The 23073-nt window shown below is 46.8% G+C and overlaps 1 protein-coding gene across 3 annotated transcripts in view; it reads left to right on the top strand.

Moving 5' to 3' along the window:
- The first annotated feature begins 311 nt into the window (after positions 1–311).
- The window catches only part of LOC113970261 (cystathionine beta-synthase-like), a 28978-nt gene continuing 6216 nt past the window's right edge, over positions 312–23073 (top strand). Inside the window, exons 1-15 of one of the 3 annotated variants that reach the window (XR_003535100.1) lie at positions 312–469; positions 6338–6442; positions 7457–7668; positions 8260–8366; positions 9274–9408; positions 11953–12032; positions 13228–13362; positions 13894–13963; positions 15572–15663; positions 16471–16596; positions 17292–17376; positions 17574–17679; positions 18426–18500; positions 19193–19304; positions 20285–20393. Coding sequence is in view for 2 of the 3 variants with exons in the window: in XM_027688990.1 (XP_027544791.1) it covers positions 6404–6442; positions 7457–7668; positions 8260–8366; positions 9274–9408; positions 11953–12032; positions 13228–13362; positions 13894–13963; positions 15572–15663; positions 16471–16596; positions 17292–17376; positions 17574–17679; positions 18426–18500; positions 19193–19304; positions 20232–20393 (1536 nt within the window). In the remaining variant the exon portion in view is untranslated. Of the gene's footprint in view, positions 470–6337; positions 6443–7456; positions 7669–8259; positions 8367–9273; positions 9409–11952; positions 12033–13227; positions 13363–13893; positions 13964–15571; positions 15664–16470; positions 16597–17291; positions 17377–17573; positions 17680–18425; positions 18501–19192; positions 19328–20231; positions 20394–23073 lie in introns of all 3 variants that reach the window. The other 2 variants (XM_027688990.1, XM_027688991.1) reach the window with 2 other exon arrangements.

Consider the following 23073-nt stretch of genomic DNA (forward strand, 5'->3'; position numbering starts at 1 on the left):
TGGACACATCTGGGCATCCCTGACACCACTGGACATTGTTGGACACCGCTGGACACTGCTGGACATCCCTGAACACCGTTGGACATCTCTGGATATCATTGGACACTGCTGGATATCGCTGGACACCGCTGGACATCCCTGGACACCCCTGGACATCGCTGAACACCTCCGGTCCCGCCCCGCCTGCGCTCCGCCCTTCCATTGGCTGGCTCCGACGAGCCAACGCCCCCGCAGTGACCAATCAGCGCTCGCGCCGCCGCTCCCGCCCCTCGGGGGGCGGAGGGGGCGTGGCCGGGGCGTGGCGGGGGCGTGGCCAAGCGGCTCGCGCGCTGCTCTTAGCCCGCCGCGCATCCTGCTCATCCTGACCCTCATCCTGGTTATCCTTCTCCTCCTCCTCATCCTCCTCCTCATCCTCCTCAACATCACCTCCATCCCCATCGCCACCGCGGCCGTGTCCCGGATCACGCGGGTGAGGCGGCGGCCGCAGCGCGGGCGGGGGGACGGGAGGGGCTGCCCCATCCCTGCGGCCGCGCGTTGCATCATCCGCGGGAACGGGATGGGGTGGGGAGAGCTGGGGGCGGCCGTGCCCCCCTTCCTGGCGTGGGGTGAAGGTTTGGGGGCTGCGGGCTGGAACAGATTTCCCCGAGAGGGTGTGGAGTCTCCCTCGCTGGAGATATTCCAGAAGCGTATGGATGCGATCCTGTGCCATGTGCTCTGGGGTGGCCCTGCTCGAGCGCGGAGGTTGGACCAGATGAGCCGCTGTGGTCCCTTCCAACCTGACCCACTCTGTGGTTCTGTGAATGTGGTGCTGCTGCACAATTGGACTTCTGTGTTTGTAATGAAGGGAAGGGGTGGGAAGGGGCAGCTGCGGGCCAGGGGAGCCCCGGAGCCAGCCCTGGGAGGAGCGGGGGATGCCCAGGGCAGGCCGGGAGCGTCTCCTCCGAGCAAGGAGCAGCAGGAGCAGAGATGGGCTCTCGGCGTCTCACGCTGGCTCTCAAAACGACTTTGTGCCTTCTGGTTTTCTCTCTGGTTTTGGCACTAGCTCTCTGCCCAGGCTTGGATTGTTGTCCGTTGTTCTCATGGGCACCATGAGGGTCTCCTGCAGTGTTTTTTTGCGAGTCTGGCTAACGCAGGGGACTATGAAGCTTCTTTTTTTTTAAATTTTATTTCATATATTGCCTTTCCCCAATTGGGAGGGGTCTGAACTTGACGAGGACCCGAGCGAGCTGCTCAGTATCAGCGTTAATAATGCTGCTGGCACATGGAACCAGCCACTACTTGAAAGACAAGTGATTCTTCTCCTTCCTATTCCTGCTTGAGTATCTAGTCTGCTGTGTGTCTCTCTAATCCTAAAGCCTTTGACCATGAAGTGCTGGGCCCTGTTCCAGCATGGTTGCTCACACTGTTTACCCTTTCAGCGAGTCTGTTTGCTGATTTGTGGCGTGAGAGCTCCGTGTTCTGCAAAGCTTGTGCTGCGGAAAGGTGGAAAAAAACCAGAGTATGGAGAGAGGTGAAACGTGGGAATCTCATGGCAGAGAGGAAAGGTGTTTCCCGAGAAACTGAGAGCTGCTCAGAACGTGGTATTCCTCAGGAGGGGAACGTCTGTGGTGAGATCACCACTGATGAAGTGCAGTTTAGGAGCTGGAGCGGGTTCAGTATTGGGGTGTTTGTCACCCTTTTTCATACTGATTGGTGGCTGTTGTTATCCTGCCACGACCTCTGCGTGTGAGTTACCCAGCCTGCTCTCCTGCAGCCAGAGTGTGCCTCTAAGGATGGTGGTTGGTGTCCAGGGGCACAAGGGACCCGTGTCCCGGGCTGTGCAGGCCCAGGGACGCCACCGACCTGGCACTGGCAGCACGGCAGCCTTGCCAGGGTGGTGGGATGGGCTGGTCCCTGGCTGTGGGCAGGTGCCTGCAGCCTGCATGTGACCTGGGAAAACTGCCTGTGAGCACAGGGGCTGGGCACACAGCAGCACCCTGCCCGTGGCTGCACTGGGGGTGCCTTGCTGGGAGCTCCGTGGGGGTAGCCGCAGTGGTTGCAGCTGTGGCCTTTCCCACAAAACATGCACCAGCCAAAAAAGCTGGCTTCCTGCCCGGGTACTGGTGACCAGCAGTTCTCTGCCAGCCTTTATCAGAGGTCCCTGGGCTAACAAAAGTTGTGTTGCCTTGCAGGGAGGCACCATAATGCTGGGGAGGGGGAGCTGTGCTTCTGCCTGTGTGACAGACCTCTCAGAAACCGAGAGCAGAGCTCCAGCTCCCTCTTTTTGCCATGTTGGGCAGCTTGCTTAGTCTCTGAGCCTCTCACCTGTAATGCTTCTCTCCCTGTACTTGGTGAGCTCGGCAGATCAAAAGCACTGTTCAGGCTCCCAGTGTTGGTCCATCTTTGTGCGCTGAGGAGAGGGAGGTAGAAGCAGGGAAAGAAATAATGAAAGCTTCTGACTGCAAGAGGTAAAAATGCAGATAAAGCATTCTCCAGGCTTTTGTCTAACGCTGTTGAGCTCCTGAAGACTTCAGTCTTCACTCAGAAGACTTATTAGGTGAGTTCAGACAGGGTTGGAGTGAACTCAGGAAATGGAGATGTCAGAAGACACCTGGGTTAGAGCTGCAGGCACAGCTTCCCTTCTGTGGGGGGAAGCAAACTGGACATTTTCATGTTTTCCCTGGCTGTATTCTAGTGTAACAATTGCCACAGCTGTGGAAGTTGTTTTGCTGTTGAAGTTGAATCTTTGCAATGTTACAGAGGTGGGGGCATTAAAGAATTACCCATTTCCTATCAGGAATATTATAAGTATGTCAGTCTGGCTTGAAAAAGGTGATGACTGAGCACATGCATGTGCTCATCTGCTCTGTAGGAGAAAATGGAAATAAGACTTGGGATTCTTGAAGGATCTCTTCCTAGAACCTCAGTGCTGTTAATTCATTTTCCAGTTATTTCAGGTCACTTGCTGTCTCCTGACACAGGAGCTAGGGCTGCCTGCTCCTGAGGAAGGAGCAAGGACACACACACACACACTCACAGAAAAAGCACAACAGCAAAACAAACCAAATGTCTGACTGTCTCCTGAATCATTTATAGCTGTGGTGTTTCTGTGATCAGCTTCCAAAGGCTGGATGGATACTGCTGCATCTGCTTGTCTATAAAGATCCTAAAGCTCTCTAAGACCCTGTGACACTCAGAGTGAGCAGAACAACTGTTTTATAGTGGTTTACTTGTGCCTGCTTAATGTCATAAAGTTTCCTGTTCTCAGCGTAATGGAATTCTGTATCTCATCTCTTGCTGAGCAGTCAGCCCTGCAGGCATCTCTCTCTGATTCACCTCTTACACCTGCCTTTTAGAGGGCTTTATTTGTGCTTCAGACAAGAATCAAGTTCATTAAGTTCTTGCACACATGATACTTAAATGGTACAGTACATTAGTGCTGATATCATACACTGTAAACAGCTGTAGAAACTGTAGTTCCTGACTTATCTGTGGAGTGAGTTCAGCTCAGGCTGTTTGGGCATTAATTTCACTCACTGGCTTTCAGCCCTTTTCTGTAGGAGTTGAGAAATAGTTTAGGTCTTGGGTTCCTTGTGGAGATGGATCCAGAGGTGTGAGCCTTGCCCATGACAATCTCTGCATCTCACACCTCTGTGTCCCACTCCCCTTCGTGACTTAGGTTTAAATGACTTTGTAAATTGTCTTTTTGATTATTTTTCGTTTGCCTCGTGTGCTCTGCAGTTATAATGGCAGAAGTTAGTCAGGCTTTTCTAGTTAGGCTCTACCCACACCCCCAAGTAGTTATGGGAGTGTTCCCCTTTACAGCAAAATTAAGTTCAGGCTGACAGAATTTCTTTTCAGAGGATGGGCAGCTCTTCCTGCAGTTTGTCTCTCTCAGACTCTCCTGAGCAGTGTCCAACTGCAATTATAGGAGCAGAGTTGCCGTCCTCCTGTCCTGTCTCCCCAGTCTTTCATTCCCAGAAAAAAAAGACTGAGAAGAGGGTTAGGCTAGCAAAGGAGTTGCTGCCATCCTCTGTTTTCGGGGTTTCTGCTCACCCCCTTTTCTTTGTTCCCCAAAAGTCTCCCCAGTAGAAAGATGCAGTAGGTTCCTACGGCCTGTTTTGGGTCTGTGGGCAGAATCATGTGGGAGGGTTTGGATGTCCTAGACCACCTCTGCCCCCTGTTTTGCTCAAGTTGCATCATCAAGGGCTGTAAGCAATGAATTGTGTTGCTTAAGGTTAGTATTTGGTTAGGATTTTTTTTGGCAATGCTTGAGGTTGGCTTTTTGTCCCTCTTCTCGTTATTTGTTCGGAACTGAAGCCCCATTATTGAAGCTTTGATCAAACATCAAGTATTGCCATTCTGAAAATACAAGAATCTTCAGCTCAGCTGAAGGCAATAAATATAGCTTGTTCTTAGTTTCTGCTGTTTCTAGTTCAAGAAGTGATGGGAGTTGTTGTTAGTGAATTATGGATTTTTTTTTTTTGCTTTACAATAGAGGAAATGAGATGGCACTGTCTTGCCCAGTTCAGAGGGAATCCTTCAAAATACAGCTTTTTGAGAGCCACACCAATTTCTTTCCTGCTGTCACTACAGAGAACAAATACTTGAAACCTCCTAAATTTTTTTCTGCAACAGATTTCTCCCCCTTTCCCCTCGATTTTTGGACCCTTTTGAAGGATACTGTGAATTGGTGATTTTTAAAGCTTTTAAAGGTTTTGTGCTCCTATTTTATGAGAACCTGGGAGACGAACAGAACCTGCTGTTTCCTGTCTCTAACCCCCTGCTGCCCTCCTCCAGCGTGTTGAAATAGTTTGATCCTTTGGCACCAAGGTCCCTTTATTAGATGGACTTTGTCAGTATTGTCAGTGTTACCTGTGAGCAGAGGCAGTCGGTGTCTGTGTCCGGTGTTTTGTGCCAGCTGGGTGAGGGAACATGTGGATGTGGCTCAAAGGAAGCCTTGAAACTTCTCCAGTGTGTTTTTTTTCCTTTACTAAAAAAGCCACCAATATTCTGAATTGTGAACCAGGAACCTCCTGGAAAGAGAAATGAAAGGTGGGTTTCACTCTGGAACTGGAAATGAGCTGATTTCTGGTGACAAAGACTGTTTGTTGTTTGATTATGTGTATTTATAGGATCTTAGCTTTCTTGGGCTGGTGTCTCTCAGTTTAGTGCTGGTCTGTATTCTAGGACAGGATGTAGTCTATCTTGGCTTTACCTAAATAAAGTAAAATCATACAATTCTGGTGGCATGGAAACCTTGATATCCAGGAGGAGAATTATTTCAAGTCTTAGGCTGGAAAGTTGATGCTTTCAGAGGTTTTTTTTTTCCCTAAAGGAGGGCAGTTTAAATACTTTAGGAGCTTTCTTCAAGTCAGCATGCAAGAAAGGAGTTGGTGTGCACAAGGCAGTAGTGGTTAGTGGTCCATATGAACTTACAGGATCAAATACTAAAGTTCACTGAGCCTGTGATTCAGTTTTTTTTTTCCAGTGTGTCACCAGACCATCAACTCTGTGTCTGTTTTATGTGCATCTGTCAGAAGAAGGAGGATGAGGCCAGGGACCCTTTCCAGCACAATTCAGTAATGGAAAGAGCTGAATTTTGCTGCAAAATGGTGATGAGAAAAACAAATATTAGGGGAAAAAAAAACCCTCATGCTTTCCAAGGCTTCAGCCACGTTTTTGCCTTCAGTGGAAAGGAAGCAGAGAGGCTCTGTGAACAACTGGCTGGTGCAGGAAAAATGAACTTAACTGTTTCCATCTTGTATTTACTAATTTCTGAAACAAAAAACCTCCTAGAATGCTGAAGTGTTTGCTGTGTGTGTGTTATATCCAGCATCACTGCAGCTGTGCATGCAACACTTATTCATTTTGGGTAGGAACTTGTGAGATTTGGGTCTCCTCAAGGGTTCAGAGGCCTCTGCAAGTGTTCCTGGATAAAGCCCTTTCCTAAGTTGTGTACTGGGTCTTTTGGGGATGACACCGTGAAACCCTTTCCCCCTGTGTGTCCCTAGAAGTCTATATCCTGTGAACTGAAGTATTTCCTGTTACTTTGTGTGGCTTTCAAGCTTATGGAATGGCAGACGGTCTGATAAAAGATGTTTTCTGCTTACTTGCCTGGCTCTGAGAGGGAAGATTATGTAATGCAGGAAGGACAGGGTCAGGGGACCCTCCATCAAGATTGTGCAATACCTCTGCTGCATGATTTTATTTTTTTTTTAATCCTATTTATACAAGTCACCTTCACTTTGTTTTGCAGCTTCTTTTTTTCTCTGTGAAAAAGGTGTCTGTGTTTTGCCTCTGTGAGACACTCTTTTGTGACAGTGGTGTTTTTTTTTCCAACTTGCATGATCTGCAGAGTTGAAGAGGATTCCAGTCTTGTGACTCTTTCCTGAAGGAATTCCAGTCTCCTTCACCAAAAAACATGGAGAAGTTTGCATCAGGGCCTGTTCCTGTGTCTAAGGTACTCATGGGTCTTTAGGGAATACTGTTATCCCACCTTTCTGTCACCAGAATTTGGGAGAGCCCCACCTCTTTCCAGAGAGATTTCTAGGTTGTTTTGCTGAGATGATGTGGTGGGAGGTGCTGTTGAAACCAGTGGCCTTTCTGGAAGAGTTCTCCATGACCATAAGTAGGAATGCAGAGTCTTTTGGCACAATTTTCTACTTATTCACCAAGTAGTCTTACTGTGTTCCACTCTGCTCAGAATGGGGAGGTTTTGTTTCAGAGAGCTTCTGATCTGGGAGGGGTGTCTCCCATGAGACCTGTCCTGTTTTCTTGATATTTATGGAGGCTTGTTACAGTGAGCACATGCCTCAGAGTATTTAAATTATTCTCCTGCTGGTGATAAGGATTTGGCAAATCAAAATGATGCTGAAACACCTTCCCATCCTCACACTATTACAGAAATATCAACTGACCATCAAAATACCTGTTTGTTGTGACCTTTTTCACACAAGGGGAAAACAAGACTGAGACACTGGAGGATGGGATTAATCTGAGACATGCTGTGCTTTCTTCCCCAACACCTGGGTCTGAGGTGCAGTCCCAGGATCTCTTGTAGTCAGTGGCAGAACCTGTTCTTGGGTGTTAAAATTGCTTCTTGCCCTCACCCTTTTTAGTTCATGGGCAAGACTTGTCTCCTGAACACTGTCACCAGAGTATCTGCTGCTCAGGTTTCCCTCAGGAAAACTGCATGCTGGAACACCAGACTGGGATGGTTAAGTTGGTGGGACAAGAGTGACAAGAATAAGGGTTCCTTATTAGCAATGTGATTTTTAGCTGTTTTAGCAGGGGGCAATGATGTGAATGGGGGATTTCCCATGGTGTGGAACTTGGGTGACTTTGATAATCTCCAAGATGCTCTGATCCTGTTACAGCAGGGCAGAAAAATCACTCACTCTCTCCTCAACCCTTCACCTTTTTTCTTTTCCTTTTCTTTTTTTTTCCTTTTTGTTTTCCTTCTCCCTCTCGCAAGAACGGAATCCCTACTCCTCCTTCCCAGAAGAAGCCAGATACAAACTCGTGCCCTCATGCAGCTGGCAAGTGTGTTCTCCCTGGTGGGGTGGACAATGAGAACTGCAAGAACAACGAGAAGGAAAGGCAGTGGATACGCCCTGATACACCCAGCAAGTGCACGTGGAAGCTTGGGAAACCCCTCTCTGCCTCCCCACATCATCATGCCTCTCTGTAAGTGTTTTATTTGCTGCTTTTCAGCACTAATCCAGGTTCCCTCGGAGCCATGGGGATTTAACAGCAGGTGACTGATTTAAATGGAGTCTTGTTTAGCCTGTAGATGTGCCGGTGCTTTTTAATTTCCATGTCCAAGCAAAGCTAAGGACTCAGACTGAGCATACAGGGGGCCTTGCACCACAGATGTGAAAGTACATGGACTGGAATGAACTTATTTTAAGTGACCTGGCAAGCAGTTCCCTGACCAGATGAAAGTTTGCACTATTAATGCCTTTTGGTTATAAAATAGCTGACTCTGAGGAGTGCTGAGCTGCTCCATGCCAGGAGAAAGTGCAGAGCGCTTCATTCTTGCCTCAGCACTTGGCTTGATGTCTGATTAATCCATGTTTTGGATCAAGGACTTGATGTTTTGTGAGTTTGTATCCCATGGTTGTTCTTTTAAGCTAAAATATCTAAAGTAACTACCCTGATAAAGGGGAGGGAGAAAGCTGGTTGAAATAAAAAGGACCAGAAATGCTGCGTGGTTGTTGTGTGACCTGCCTGTGGCCTTTTCTGGGAATACACTGACTTTGTTTGTATTTATACCAGGCCAGAGCCTCCAAAGATCCTGCCAAACATCCTGAATAAAGTTGGCAATACACCTTTGGTGCGAATCAACAAGATTGGGAAGCACTTTGGACTGAAGTGTGAACTCTGTGAGTACTGCTGCAGGCAGAAAATCAAACTAACCAACATTGTTTCAGAAACTTGGGGTAGTTCTGGTTAGTAGTGCCATGTAACCCTGGGAACAGGAGTGCAGGCACCTGGCAGAAAATGGTGAGGAAAAATTCCTCTTTTTCTTTGGCAGATTGTCAGTTTTTTGGAATTGGTCATTTAAAACGTCTTTCAGTTTGCACTTCATGAGAACATTCCCTGCAGCTTTTCCATTTTTGTAGAAAAAGTAAAACGTTTTTCATAGAACATTTAAATTTTAAAAAGTTGTGTAAAGTTTTTGACTGCTTCTCATATTCAGGGTATTCATCAGTGTGTGTAAAATGCAGATCAGCAGTTATCACCAAAGATCACTGAAAATGAGTAAAGAGATGAAACTGTCAGTGAAAGTTTTTTTTTTTGGTTGGGGTTTTAAACCCAACTGTGCTGGAGATACCTGGAGGCTCTGATCAGAGTCCTGAAAGGTGGTGATCAACACCACTGAAGGGATTATTGCTGGGGGGGACTGGAGTGAAAGTGTGGGCTGAATAAGGGGAGAAACTTCCAGTTTGATCAGGGGCAAGACCAGGTTTCAAGACCAGGTTGGATGGGGCTCTGAGCAACCTGGTCTAGTGGAAGGTGTCCCTGCCCATGGCAGGGGGTTGAAATGAGGTGATCTTTAAGGTCCCTTCCAACCCAAACCATTCTGTGATTCCAGTGACAAGCTGCTTGTTGTTGTGACCCGCAACAGAGGAGATGCCGTGAGCTGAATCCCCCTCTCTGGTGTTGGGAAGCAGGGAGGTGAACTGGGCAAACATGTTAACAGAGCTGGTCTTCCAGAGGTGTTAGGAATCAGCAGCCTGCTACCCAGTGACTGTGCTCAAGAGCTGTGCTTGGTTTCTGTGATTCCAGTGGTCAAGTGCGAGTACTTCAATGCCGGGGGCAGCGTCAAGGACCGCATCAGCCTCAGGATGGTGGAGGATGCTGAGAAGGCTGGGATCTTGAAGCCTGGGGACACAATCATAGAGCCAACCTCTGGAAACACAGGTAGGGCACAGAGAGACCTCAGCAAAGTGTGGGGAGAATTGCTGTGGTGCTTTTCCTGGGTGAGGCAGGTTTGAGGTTGGAGCATGGAGGTTGCCTGTGCAAGGGAGAAGGGATCTCTTCCTGCCTGCAGTGCCTCCTCCATCTTGCACAAGGAACATTTCTACAGTGCCCTGTGCTGACCAGAACAGCTGGGAAGCAGTTCTGCTAAATTTGCAGAGCCTCTTTGCTTTAAAAGAAAAGAAGTGTTAGGCCAGATTCACTAGAGTCTTTAGGTCCTATTCAGGAATTCAAGTCTGACTGAAATTAAGGGGGGAAAAGGCACCCAAAAGACTGGTAAGAATCTGGATCTTCTCATTCTTTCTGTTTGGGAAATCCCGTGGTCCCTCTGTCAGGTAAGGTGGGCCTGGTTTGAGAAACAGCCCTTCCCATGTGGGTGCAGTTGAGGTGGGAGATGAGCTGCACACCCACAGCACAGCCTGCTGACAAAGCCCTTGCACACCTGGATTTTCAACGTGTTCCACTGTTGAAAATCACAGGAGATCCACAGCATCTCCTCCTTGGAGGGCTGGAGGAAGGAACAGTCCCACTAGGCAGGGACCAGAGCAGAGCATCTGATGATCCAAGACACTGGAGTTAACTTGGCTCCTGTGTCAAAGCTGTTGTAGTTCTGTTAAGCTGCTCTGCTCCTGGGGAGAAAACATACCTGGGGAGAAAACATACCTGGAGTGTTCCCCCTTGGGTTAAATATAAAATATATGATATAGTTAAATATAAATAGTTAAGTATAAAATATACTGCCTCCCCTGAGCATGTTCCTGAGCTGAGCTGCAAGCTTCTCTCCTGCCTGATGTGCTCTGGAGAGGTGTTTTGTCCTGTTCTTAAACTCCTTCCTGGGCTTCCATCCACTGTTGCAAGATATTAGACACAGGCCAAGCAGATCTTTCTTTTGTTCTTTTGGTCCAGTCAAACCTTTGTTACTGGAGGGACTGGGATGATGAGCTGATCTCCCTTCAACAAAAAACTGGGAGGTCACATCAGTTGCTGTTGTCTCAGCAGCTGTTCTTTGGGGGGTGCAGTGCAGCTGAAGCCTTTGTGAGTGTGGCTGTACCCCTTGCCTGAACAATGGCACGTAGTGGAAAATATCCATATGTATTGCATTCCCCCAGTATCTAAGGTCATACTGTGACATCCTGCTTTCTGGGTCAGTACCTGATAAATGATTCTCCTTGCCACAGAATCCGAAAAGGCAGAACTGAAGGAGATACAGGACAATTGCTGCAGAATGCTGTCTCTTTTTTCCATATAAAAGCAAAGACCAGGGCAGACAGTAACCTGAGACACTTATCATTTGCTCTAGGCTACTGCTCAGGGCTACTGAGTATGTTGAAAGTGAGAGCTAATGTGTTATATTTTTATCCTCTCTGCATCCCACTTCTCCCTTAGCCAAAGTCCTGTTTTGATGTTTGCTGCATTTCCAGTTCAGTGGCAGAAAGTACAAAGTGTTAGAGTTCAGGTCTCAAAATTCTTTCTTTATCACAGACTGTAAGGAAGAGTACTGGATGGCTTCTCTTCAGTCTCTGGCCTTAGTGAGGCCTTTGCTGTCTTATTTTGGTGTTTGGGTATCCATATTTATCTGTAATACACTGAGAAAAGTTGTTTTTCCTCCCACAAATATATTAAACTCTACTTGAATTACTTGAGGTGTGAGTTAAGCTTCTCTTACAGTAACAGTTGAAGATTATTACGAGTTTTTTTTACCTCTATGTGATTCAGCACCATGTAGAAACAGAGCCAGCTTTGAACAAGCAAGTCTCTGTGTAGGGTAAACTGCAAGTGTTGGTCCTGCACCCAACACAGCAGGGGAGCTGCCTTGCAGTCTCACCTCAGACATTGATCAACCAACTTGATCTGTTTAGCTTGTCCTGCAGAGGGGTGATCTAATAACAGGTGTGAGCTTCTCTTCTCTGAGGTACAGAAGATGACCAGCTGGAAGTGTCTGTCTCTAACAATCAAGGTACTTCACTGTGGTAGCAAGTTGACCCAGTGCATTAGAACCTCAATCACAAACAGCATCTAAATAATTTCTTTCTAGAGAGGCCTTAGTTTCAGTGCATTGCAAACTAGGGGTTTAATGCAAAAGTGAGTCAATAAAGGCTCTGATCTTCTGGCAGTATCAAAGGGATCGCTCTGATCTTCTCTAGCTTGAAGCACATTCCTTTCCCAAATTCCTTCTGTAAAAATGAAGCGGGTGAGACAGGAGGAAGGTGATGTGCATGTGGTAAAGCCAGCAGTTTGCACATGTCGAGCTTCCCCCCCCCTTGGCTAAACTTTCTCTTGGCTGTGAACCTCAAAGAACGAGCAGCATCTGAAATCCAGTTCTGCCCAACAGACTGAAACATTCTGTTTGCCACCCCTCTAGAGACACTGTATTCAAGCCTCTGGTGAAAATCTGATTAAATCCAGGGGCATGCCAGTGCTGGCATTGTGGGTTTTGTTCTCTGCTGCTCCTCACTCTGTGCTCTGCATGTCTTTGCTTGCTTCCAGGAATTGGGCTGGCCTTGGCTGCAGCAGTGAAGGGTTACCGCTGCATCATCGTGATGCCAGAGAAAATGAGCATGGAGAAGGTCAGACCTGCTTGTGTTTTCAAGAATTTAAAAAAATAAACGTGTTTGCACTCGCAGAATTCCTGGTGCAAATGGATGCTGTGGCTTTAGCAACGAAGATAAGTATAAAATATATAATTGGCCAGGCAGAACTCTGCTGAGGGGCTGTTGCCAGCGCCCACAGAAATCCAGGCTGGCTAGCCATGGATAGAAAATGTCTTTGAAAATGTCTTTAAGACCCATCCCCACAGCATTGTCACTTTGAAAACTGTCATAGCTGTTTTAAATACAAATGTCAAGGGAACTTGGGATTTTCCACGCACATTGTCCCTGGGTGAGCAGAGGGTGAAGGGAGGCAGTGCTGAGGCTCTGAATATTCTGCAAACATTCAGGGCTCATGTGTGGGAGCCTGTTGAGCTCCTCAGGTTACACTGGCTGGTCCTTGCAAGCATCTGAGTTGTGTCACCACAACAGCAAAGGGGAAGGAAAAGCTGCCTTGCCTTCCACTTACCTTCACTGTGGAAGCATCTGTTTATAGAGCAAGCCCTGTCCTGTGGTGCTGCACCTGCAGCCAAGAGAAGAGAGTAGAGGAGATCCCCTGTGTTCCACAGCTGAGGCAGCAGCACAAATGAACAGCATCCCTTGAAGGCCTGTACCCGTGGCTTGCTCTTACCTGCTCTGGAGGGAGAGGTGCCACATGGCACCAAAGGTTTCCCTCCCCTCTGAAGACAGGCTTTGCCTTAGCTCAGTGTCATAAACTTTCTTGCCCTTGTAGCAGTTGAAAGGTGCACAGGGCCCTGGAGGATCTCCATTGCTGCCTGTGCCCAAAGGAGGGGATAAATAAACACAATTTGCACTTGAACATAAAATACTGGGCTACAGCACTGCTGGAGTGCAGAACTTGTGACTGGTGTGAGAGGAGAGGGTGTTTTGGCTGAATGAGACTTCTCAGTGTGGTAGTAATAGTTCCTACAAGCATGAAGGCCTGGACTAGAGACAGGAATTTGACACCTGGCTCACCAGTAAAGCTTAGTTTAAATCCTTAATGTCATTTGGTTTTGATCCATGGCTCAGTGGCTCAGTCTTTAGGAGAACCACTGAGGAGGCTGTTGCTGACCAGGTGAAAGGGAAGTTGCTTTCTTTCCCCTTTCATCCAGTGAAGTCTCTGTGCTGGGAGAGCGTTCTGGGGTTTTGTGACCGCCTTTCTTTGCTCCAGGTGGATGTCCTGAGAGCTCTGGGCGCTGAGATTGTGAGGACCCCAACTACAGCCAGATTTGATTCTCCTGAATCTCACGTGGGGGTGGCGTGGAGGCTGAAGAACGAAATCCCCAACGCACACATCCTGGACCAGGTAAGAGCCAGGATGCAGGAGGTGCAGGGCAGCATGGAGGAGGAATTGCAGCCTTGTTCCTTAGTGTCCTTGGTTGATTGTTCAACACCCTTCATGTGTCTCTGGAGGAGAAGATGCCCCAGATCTGTAGCTGAGCAACCGCTGTGCTCCAGGCCAGCAAGTTTTTGTAGTCACTAGAGAGCAGCAATGAGCCAGTGTTTGCCAAAACTGCAACACTTAAGGATGTCTTTTCCCACTGAGTTGGCAAGCCTGTGTGGAAGAATGGACACAGGAGTCACGTTGCTAAAAGTAGCTGTCCCACAAACAAGACTGATCATTGGGGGATGCTGGCACCTTAGAACTGCTCTTAAATTAAGTCACAAATTAGGAAGGCTGTATTTCCCCTCGGGCCTTGGTCCAGGTAATAGATAAGGAAACAGTCTGCAAAGAGTGTATGTCGCTGCTGTGGGGCTTGGAGATTGTTTGACACGTTCTTGAAATGCCTCACGATGTGAATTTTTGTCTTCACGTCTGTTCTGTCTTTCCATTTAGTACCGGAATCCCAGCAACCCCTTGACACACTATGACACCACAGCTGAGGAGATCCTGCAGCAGTGTGATGGTATGTCTGCCCTACTGCTAATCCCCTCCACAACCAGTCCCTGGTAGTTTTATTGTTACGTTCTTGGAGAATGAGACCTCGGCTGGATGAGAAATACATGGATTTTGGCACAGCAAATCCCATACCTATGCTGTGTGTCATTGGAGAGTTACCTTATTTCAGTAGTCACAGTAATGATTTTTTTTTCCATTAAAGAAGAATTCTTTGATTTTTAGATTCCTCTGCTTGTGTTCAGGTGGAGGAAGCAGTGATGCTTAAGATACCTTATTAAAAAAAGAAGGCATAGGTAGACTGCTGTGAAATAGGGTGGTTTTTCTCTGATCTCAAGTATGGAAATAGGTATTTTAACATTCCCAGACCAAATGCTCCAATACATTGGAAGATTCTTCACTTAGGGGTCCTCAGGAGCACAAACTGCCCTGTGTGGCAGTTGTCACCAGTAGGACCCTCTCACTCTTTAGGGATCTCTTCCATCTTAGTGCTGGGCAGCTGAGCTGGAGAACCAGCAGGGCCTGAGCTGTGGCAGCACAGAGCTTCTGCTGGGCTCACTCACCCAGCTGAGGAGGTGGTTTGAGAGCTGTTGGAGACATTCCATGTGATGCTGCAGTCTACCCTGGGGGCATTTCCATAGGTGGTAGAATTAAGTCATATGGGAGGCTACTGACCTGCCTTATAAAAATGTTATACAGTACACTTTCTGATGGGACCCTCTCATAAGAAAATCAGCTATTAAATTTGCTTCTCATTAAGGTGGGGACCATGTGAAGGGTTCTCCTCCCTCCTAAAACTCTGACTGTTCAGAGGATTTGGCTTGTCTTTCTGTGACAAACTTTGAGTTTAAATGAGTGCACTTTAACAAGCTGCCATCCCACAAATTGGGAGTCCAGATGAGTTCCAGCTTTAGACTTCTTGTTTGTATTTACTTTCCCTCACAGGGCAGGCACTGTTCAGTTGCCCCTGCTTGGTGGGGTGTTATTCTCTTGGCTGGTAAGCATTTGTTTTCGTGTGTGAGTTGGTGACCTTTTAAAAATTTAATTTTATTTTTGAATTAACAAAGCTGTCATGTGGATGCACCAGGGAAACTGTAGGTGGTGACAGAGGGATAAAATATATCCACACTCACTCTGAGTGCCAGTGACCAAACAGTCTTTTTCACTGGAAAACGAGCAAGTAGTTGTGTTAACCATTCTCTCCATGGATGCCTAACCCATGCTCTTGGCACTACTCAGCTAATTAACTAATATAATGGGCTGCTTGGTTTAAATTAGAGAATGAAATATGTGTATCAGTAAATACAGTAACAGGAAAACTGCAGCTGTCAGCTTCATGGGCCACCTCCAGCTGTGTCCAAGGAGCCACAAGTTGGTGCCTGACCAGGCCTCCGGATGGACATTTCAAAACCCTTGTTGGAGTAAATGAGGATTGAGCAATGTGGGCTCAGGGCAGGTGTCATAACAGCTCTTGGGAAGCAAAGGGCCTTATCTTGCCCTTTTCAGCCACTTTCTGCATCTTTGTTGAAAAAAGTCCATACTTACGTGTAAGTGGGGTTTTGATCTGTCATTCTGTTGGAGGTTTCACAACTGCCTTCTATCCCTCACCCTCAAACAGGAAAGGTAGACATGCTGGTGGCTACGGCTGGCACAGGAGGGACTATCACTGGCATCTCCAGAAAGCTAAAGGAGAAGTGTCCAGGGTGCAAAGTAAGTGACAAACCTCATGCATTTCTCTTCAGTGGGGTCAACCTCAGACTGCTCTGCTTGGCACATCTCATTCCTTGCAAGCCTGCCCTGGATCTCTGTGGGAAGCCCCTCTGTGTTCTCAGCTAGAAGGTAGTTCTGAGAACAAAGAACAAAGGTTTTCAGACTGTCTGAAATCCTCTGGTCTCAGTGGTGACCAGAGTTCGGGTTTGGCTCAGCAGGTGAAAACTGGCCCTCAGATCCCTTCATGGGGTGTCTGAGAAACTTCCCTCTCCAGTTTGTGTTCTGCAGCCTTGTGTTTCCTCTCTGACTGTGCCATCACTAACTTTTTTGGAGCTGCTGAGGTTTTACGTCATGTAATTGTCTCTGCAAAGATTTCCTCACAGAACTTGGTATCCTGCTTCCATCGTGAACATTTTCCTACATAGGCAGGGAGTGATAAAGAAAATAAAACTGATCTACTTACACTTGGCCCAAAATGTCTTGGCTGTAATGATGCCTGACATGTGAATGAGGACAATCTTGTCTTGGGGAAACCCTGTCTTCTGTTTAAAACAAGCAAAACCCACACAGAGCAAGTGGTGCCCCTCAGTGTCCACACATCCTGAAGAGATGGGGTGGGTTGCCAGAAGCAGCAAAGCATTTTGCTCTCAGGGGAGGTGAATTTTGCCAGAAAAATGAGTAGGAGACCAGGTTGCTGTTGGCTTGGCTGAGTGTGCCACCAGCAGCTGCAACAAGGCCAGTGCTCACACGTGCTGTGTCCCCACAAGCAGTGTGTCACAGTGGCCTGAGTGGAAACTGCTTCTCCAGATCATAGGTGTGGATCCTGAAGGCTCCATCCTTGCTGCACCAGAATCACTGAACAAGACTGACAAGACAACGTATGAAGTGGAAGGAATTGGATATGATTTTGTCCCCACGGTGTTGGATAGATCTGTAAGTCGTGCTGCTTGGTTTTACTGCCCTTTGCCCTCTGGTGGGATGCAGGAGTGAGGTGAAAGGCGGGGGGAAAAACCTGGGGAAGTATTCCTTTGGGGTGAAATGGGAGGGCTAGGAGACAGAACTATTCCTGTTCTCTCCATCAGCAGAAGCAGTCCTCAGAATGTTTGTTTTACAATGCCAGGTGAAAAGGCTGTGAGTAGATAACGTTTTCCTAGAACAAATTTATTTTTACATTTAAAAAAAAAAACCAAACAAAACATACCACAAAAAAACACGCACAACAAAAAAACCCACAAACAACAAAAAAACACCAACTAACCAATAAAGAAAAAGTCTCCAGTAAAGCACCCAACCCCTCCTGGACAAAGGGGTATGACAGCATCTTGAGCAGAGCCTGTGTCCCTGGGAAGCCCTCCAGGAGGGGAAGAAGCTGATGCTCTCCGTGGCTGACTCACAGCAGCCTGTTCCCACAGTGAGGTTCCAGTAAGGAGCCTGCTGTACTGGTGTGATCCTCTTACCTTGGCAAAAAAAACCCCACTTGGCATTTGGAGGATGGAAACCCAGGCATGTGGCTCAGTAGGGCAGCTGTTACCTCAAAGAGCATGGGTTGAATTCACGCTGGTTGTGTAGTTCCCCTGTCCCTCCTCATTTAAACAGCCCTCTGTTTCTGTCTTCCTGCCCCTTCCCAGACAGTGGACCAGTGGTACAAGAGCAATGATGAGGAGTCCTTTGCTTTAGCTCGCATGCTGATCCGAGAGGAGGGGCTGCTGTGTGGTAAGAGCAGATGTGGATCCTTTGGGTTTCTCTGTGGGAGGCTGAAGCCTTGTGCAGATCAGAGAGACCTCCTTCCACCTCGGAACTTGACTTCCTCACTCTGGGCTCATCTCACTGTCTCTCTCTCCTCCTCTCTTTTGATCATTCTCATTTCACTAATTGCTTGACAGTTCTGCCTCTGCTCTGTGTTTTGGCAGGTGGCAGCTCAGGCAGTGCCATGTCTGTGGCTGTGAAGGCAGCCAAGGAGCTGAAGGAGGGTCAGCGCTGTGTTGTCATCTTCCCTGACTCTATCAGGAACTACATGTAAGAGCCTGCTGGTTTTCTCCCTGGGAAAGGGGTGAGGCAGTCCCTCAGACCTCCTTACAGCAGTGACAATTTGGATACCTATTTAATGTATCACCCAGGAATGTGTTTGGGGCACAAGTTCCAAGGTATCTAAAAAGGGCCTGACATGGAGTAGACATTTTCCCTTTGAAAGCTGAGCTCTGATTTCAGTAGATAGTCATCACTGGTTAGCATCTTTCAGAGGAAAGGACTTGGTTTCACTGTGTTATTTATGGGGGGCCACTGGTATTATCCCATCCCTGTGCCCACAGCAGAACCCAGCACTCCTGCAGCAGCAGCCACTGTCAGGGTGAGTTTGTAGGTGGAAGTATGAAGGTTTTGAGTTCTGCTGAGAAGTTTTTCTCCTACTGCATTGAAGCATATCCCAAACTGTGGTATTTTTAGCTGTGTTTCCTGATTTCTGTTGCATCCAACTCAATACTAGAAACTAGAAACAACTAGAAGCTGCAGACAGACCTTGCCTGGCACATCTCCATTCCAGGCTGTGTCTCTATTGTACTGCAAGGGACTGATGTATGGGATTCCTTTTTCTTCCTATGAATATTTTCCTTCATGTCCTTGGCTGGTAAGCTTGGATAGCAAATGATGGTCTGTTTTCAATTACACTTTATTTGTTAGTGGTAGTGAGCTGTAAACAGTTGCCTGTGTTTGCTGTCAGATGTTCAACCTGCTAATGAGCTTTTCACTTCCTGATGATTTTCCAGGTCCAAGTTTTTGAGTGACAAATGGATGATTCAGAAAGGGTTCATGAAAGAAGAGGACCTTGGCAACAAACCCTGGTAAACCTGTCAGATCCATTTGGATTTTCATGAGTCTATTCAATCGAGTTTATGGCAGTTGTTAATTCAAAGCTCATTTCAATTTACACTACTCCTTTTATTTAGCTAATCTTTCATTGCCTTGTTGTATAATTGCAGCTATTAATCAAATCTGCCTGAATTAGTTGACATTTTTCTTTGAGTTGCATGGCAGCAGAAGAAAATTTGGTACTTAATGACTTTTTTTAATCTGGAAAAAAATTTTAAAAAAAGTAGTATCCAAAGAACCCTTCCGAGATCAGAGTTATTGAGTGCAAAGGACTGCAAGTCTGCAGAGGTGGAAGGGAATCTTCCCTAAATTGTTGCCTATAATGACTGTAAATATGGGTAGATCTTTCAGTAGGAGCACAGAATTTTCTGTGTAAGATATAAATATTGAAACTGGGGGGATTAGTTCTCTCCACTAAGTGTCTAATCCTAGAAAGTCGATGAAATGAAGGAAAGAGTTTCGGTCTTCGAGCCTTCTCACACTTCAGTGACTTTCTGATACTGGGGATAAAACTTTAGAACCTTGAAGCTTTATTGTCTCTGGCTGAATCCTTCCTTGCTCCCTTTTGTCATTCCTGTGGTGTTGGAGGCCACTGTACATGAAGAGCTGGTTCTGTTCTCTCCATAAATCTTGCACGGGTTTGTTTTTTTTATTTCATCCCCAGGTGGTGGAACATCAGTGTTCAGGAACTGAGCCTCTCTGCTCCCCTGACAGTGCTTCCAACTGTTACCTGTGCAAAGACTGTCGAAATTCTCCGGGAGAAGGGATTCGACCAGGTACCAGTTGTTGATGAATCTGGGTATGTCCACATATATCACTATTCGTCCATATGTATCACTTCCCTCACCAGGTCTCAAGGGATGTCTTTTAAGTGCTTGCTGGAAGTATAATATCCTCTCACTCATCTTTTTTTCAGTTCTAGTAACACAGTTCAGAAATGTTACTTAAACACACCAATGCTGGACTTGGTATGTTGTCATGCCAGGATTGTTCTGCTCTTCACATAACTCTAATGATTATTATGATACTGTTACTCAGTGTGTCTCTGCAGGATAGTGCAATTAGGTTTTTCTAAATAACAACTGTTTAACTTAACAAACCAAAAAAAATTCTTGTTTAAAACAACAAAACCCAAACTTACCCACCTCCACCGCAGGGTTCACCCAGTTTCTTTGGAACACTGTTATAGTGCAATGCTGTAGTTACCCCTATAACCCAGGGTGTCCCCAGCAAGCTGGAATGTGCCTTATTACCCTGTAGGTCTCCTGTAGACAGGCTGAATAATGAAGAGTTGCTCAATTACTGTCCAACTGCAGTGCTAAATCAAGGAATGAATTATTGTAGATCCTTGTAGGGAGAAGGGGAATGAGCAAAACTGGGGTGAGCATGTGTCTGCTGTCACACCTTTCAAAAGGACAGAGGAGGGTGTAAAACAGTGAAGTAGTTGGTGCTTTTCAAAAGCTCCCTGAGACTGCAGGAAGCTCTGCAGTTACAAGGAGCAGAGATACAGAGATGCTCAGAAGGGCCAGACACCCACAGCACCCACTGACTTGTGTGTGCATCTCCAGAACTTCTGAGAACTGGACTCTGTCTCCTGCAGAGACACAGAATCCAAGTATAGCATCAATAATGTTGCATTATTACCATGAAGTAACCGAACTGACTTCTCCAGGTTGGCTGAGAGCGGATGCTTTTATCTACAGGAACACCTGAGGCTTTTGTGTTGCTTAGCCCTGTCTTTTCTCTCCCTCCCCAGGGTGATTTTGGGCATGGTTACCCTGGGTAACATGCTCTCCTCACTGCTTGCTGGAAAAGTTCAGCCTTCTGATGAAGTCAGAAAAGTAATCTACAAGCAATTTCAACAGGTAGGCAGATATATTGTGCAGCTCTTAGTTCTCTGGTTTGAAGTACTGGAGTAGGTGTCCCAACACCTCAGTGGCATCATGTTTGGGTAAGGTTCACCTGGGACCATACAGAGCAGCTGTTATTGAGCACAGATGTGCTCTAAACCCTATCCTAGATCACTCAGTAGCTCCTAGGTTTGTGTTGTGGCTATATTGTGCTGTTCCATTACTTCATCAGGCTTTCTTCCAGCGTGTCTGTCCTTTCCTCCTGCCCCAAAAACCCCAGCACAAATGTGGGCAACGTGTAACTATCCAGGGGAAGAGCCAGGGAGATGTTGAAGCAGCTCAGCTAAATAATTTTTGCATCTGCTGAAAATAAACAATGTTTTATGTATCAAGTGCCTTGCTGAAGCAGGGGTTAGCTGCTGAAAGCTGATATTGTCAAGATATGTGAATTTTGGTGTTAGTCCATCCAGTGTGGTGGGTGTTGAGGCCCTGGCACAGGTTTCCCAGAGAAACTGTGGCTGCCCCATCCCTGGAATTGTTCAAGGCCAGGCTGGATGGGACTCAGATCAACCTGGTCTAGTGGAAGGTGTCCCTGCCCATGGCAGGGGGGTTGGAACTGGTTGATCTCTAGGTTCCTTCCAACCCAAACCATTCTGTGATTCTGTGGTAGCACAACTTCCTGGCTGTATGGGCGCTCTCCTAAAATATATAAGTAGTGTTATTGTTGCTTTGATTCTTTTGCAGGAAAGAATTTTAGTTTTAACATGGAGTTCTTGACTTAGTTTTCACCAGGTTTTAAGTTTGAACGCTGTCTCAAAGTAGATGAAGTGCTGTATTCTGGAAGTGTGTGTAATGCTTCTGTTCAGCCCGTGAGCCACCAGGTCCCTTTGGCTGAGCAAGGATGCTGGTTCTTTATGGACACATGTAAATTCATTTTTTCCTTCCCAGGCAGATAATCAAGCATCATGTGGATATGTGGTGCGTAACACAACTGCTTAGTTCATGTTCTCCCTCCCTTGGACACCGTAAGAGTTTCTGTGGCTGGTGGTGTGCGATTGTTTCTGTGGCTACGCTGGTGTTGGCTGCACCAGCCAGTTCTCTGCACGTCTGAGGTTGTGGCCTTTGCCGTGGGCAGCTTGAAGTTTCTCGTGCTTCTTCAGTAAAGAACAGCTTAACCATTTCTTTTCCCTTCAGTTCTGGTATTTTCTTGGTGGAGGATGGAAGGGGAGTGACACAAGCAGTGGTATTGCTAACATGCTAACTGGAAGCCTCATTCGTGGGTCGTTTTTCTGTTTGAGTTGATGGTTTGGTGGAGAAACGTGGTTAAATGCACATAACCTCAGAAATACTGTGGGTTTTGCTTTTCTTACCACTTTAGTCAAGGTTATTTGGCTTGTTTACTGGTGAAATTGGGAAAACAGATCATCTGTGCCACTGAAATGACTTCTCATATCCCCACATAGGATACCACAGCTTGCATGAATAAGAGGTAGGCTCAGCCTACCAAGGCAGAGGTATCTTTTGGTATCTTCCAGCTTTTTTAGATTGCCCAGAGAGGTTGTGGACTCCCCATCCCTGAAGCTGGTCAAGAACAGGCTGGATGGAGCTCTGAGCAACCTGGGCTAGTGGAAGATGTCCCTGCCTGTGGCAGGGGGGTTGGAACTGGATGATCTTTAAAGCCCCTTCCAACCCGAACCATTCTGTGGATTCTATAATGCAGGAAGCTTTCTTTGATAGAATCACCACAATTATTTTGTGGCAATCTCCTAGAATGGAAAAGGAATGGTTATAGCTTTTTTGAAGTCCCTGGTAGGATAGTGCTCTGGGAATTTGAAGCACCAGTCACAGGATAATTTGCCAATCCAAACAAGTTCTGTTTGCTGGTGGAGAGGAGGAGCATCCTTGAGGAGTCAGATGTTAGTTCCATGGTGTAGTGTAGTACCATGTGTGTAGACTCATTGCCCTAAAGACTTAGTAAGTTTTTAAAAAATGCCTAAATGTGGGAAAACTTGTGGTAAAATGTTTAGGGAGCTTGAATGAGCACTAGTGAGACAGGTGAAAACTCCGTGGGGGTTCTGTTAAATATCCATTAAGCATCTCAAAACATATTTATGTGTTCATAGTTGTCCCAGTGCTGCCAAGGGGCTGCTTATCCTGGTTTCCTTGAGCCTGCCCAATCCCTAAAAACAGCCCTATGAATGATACACAATCTGATGGCAAGGGGCTCTACCCCTTCAGTGAGCTTTGAACCCGGGTTTGAAAGTTGGGCTTTGCACGTACATTTGGCAAAACTTTGTCAGTGGTGGTGACTGATAGGTGACTCCATGTGGCAGTAAATCCAGATTTCCCACCAAAATCCAAGTTTAGGGATTGGTGCCTCACTCTGCACTACAGCCTGCTAGTCCCTTAAACTCTGGGAATCCTTTTGATATCTTTGAACTCCCACTATGGAGACAGAGCTGTGTGTTCCAGTGCAGCCCAGCTGTGGCATTTATTCCTCGCTCACAAGCTGAGCCCACTCTTGAAGGCCTTTTGAATCTGCAGCATAAGACTTTTCCTTGGTGTGAATTCCTTTAATCCCCTTTAATAAAAATATGTCGGGTGGTGGGTGCTGCATGGACCTGGGGAGAGTCACCTGGGTAATGGACCTGTGGCTGCTGCTTAATTTGTTAAATCATATTAAGAACAGTTTTAT

This window comes from Neopelma chrysocephalum, unplaced genomic scaffold (assembly GCF_003984885.1).
Source record: "Neopelma chrysocephalum unplaced genomic scaffold, ASM398488v2 Primary Assembly neopelma1_76, whole genome shotgun sequence".
Taxonomy (NCBI): domain Eukaryota; kingdom Metazoa; phylum Chordata; class Aves; order Passeriformes; family Pipridae; genus Neopelma; species Neopelma chrysocephalum.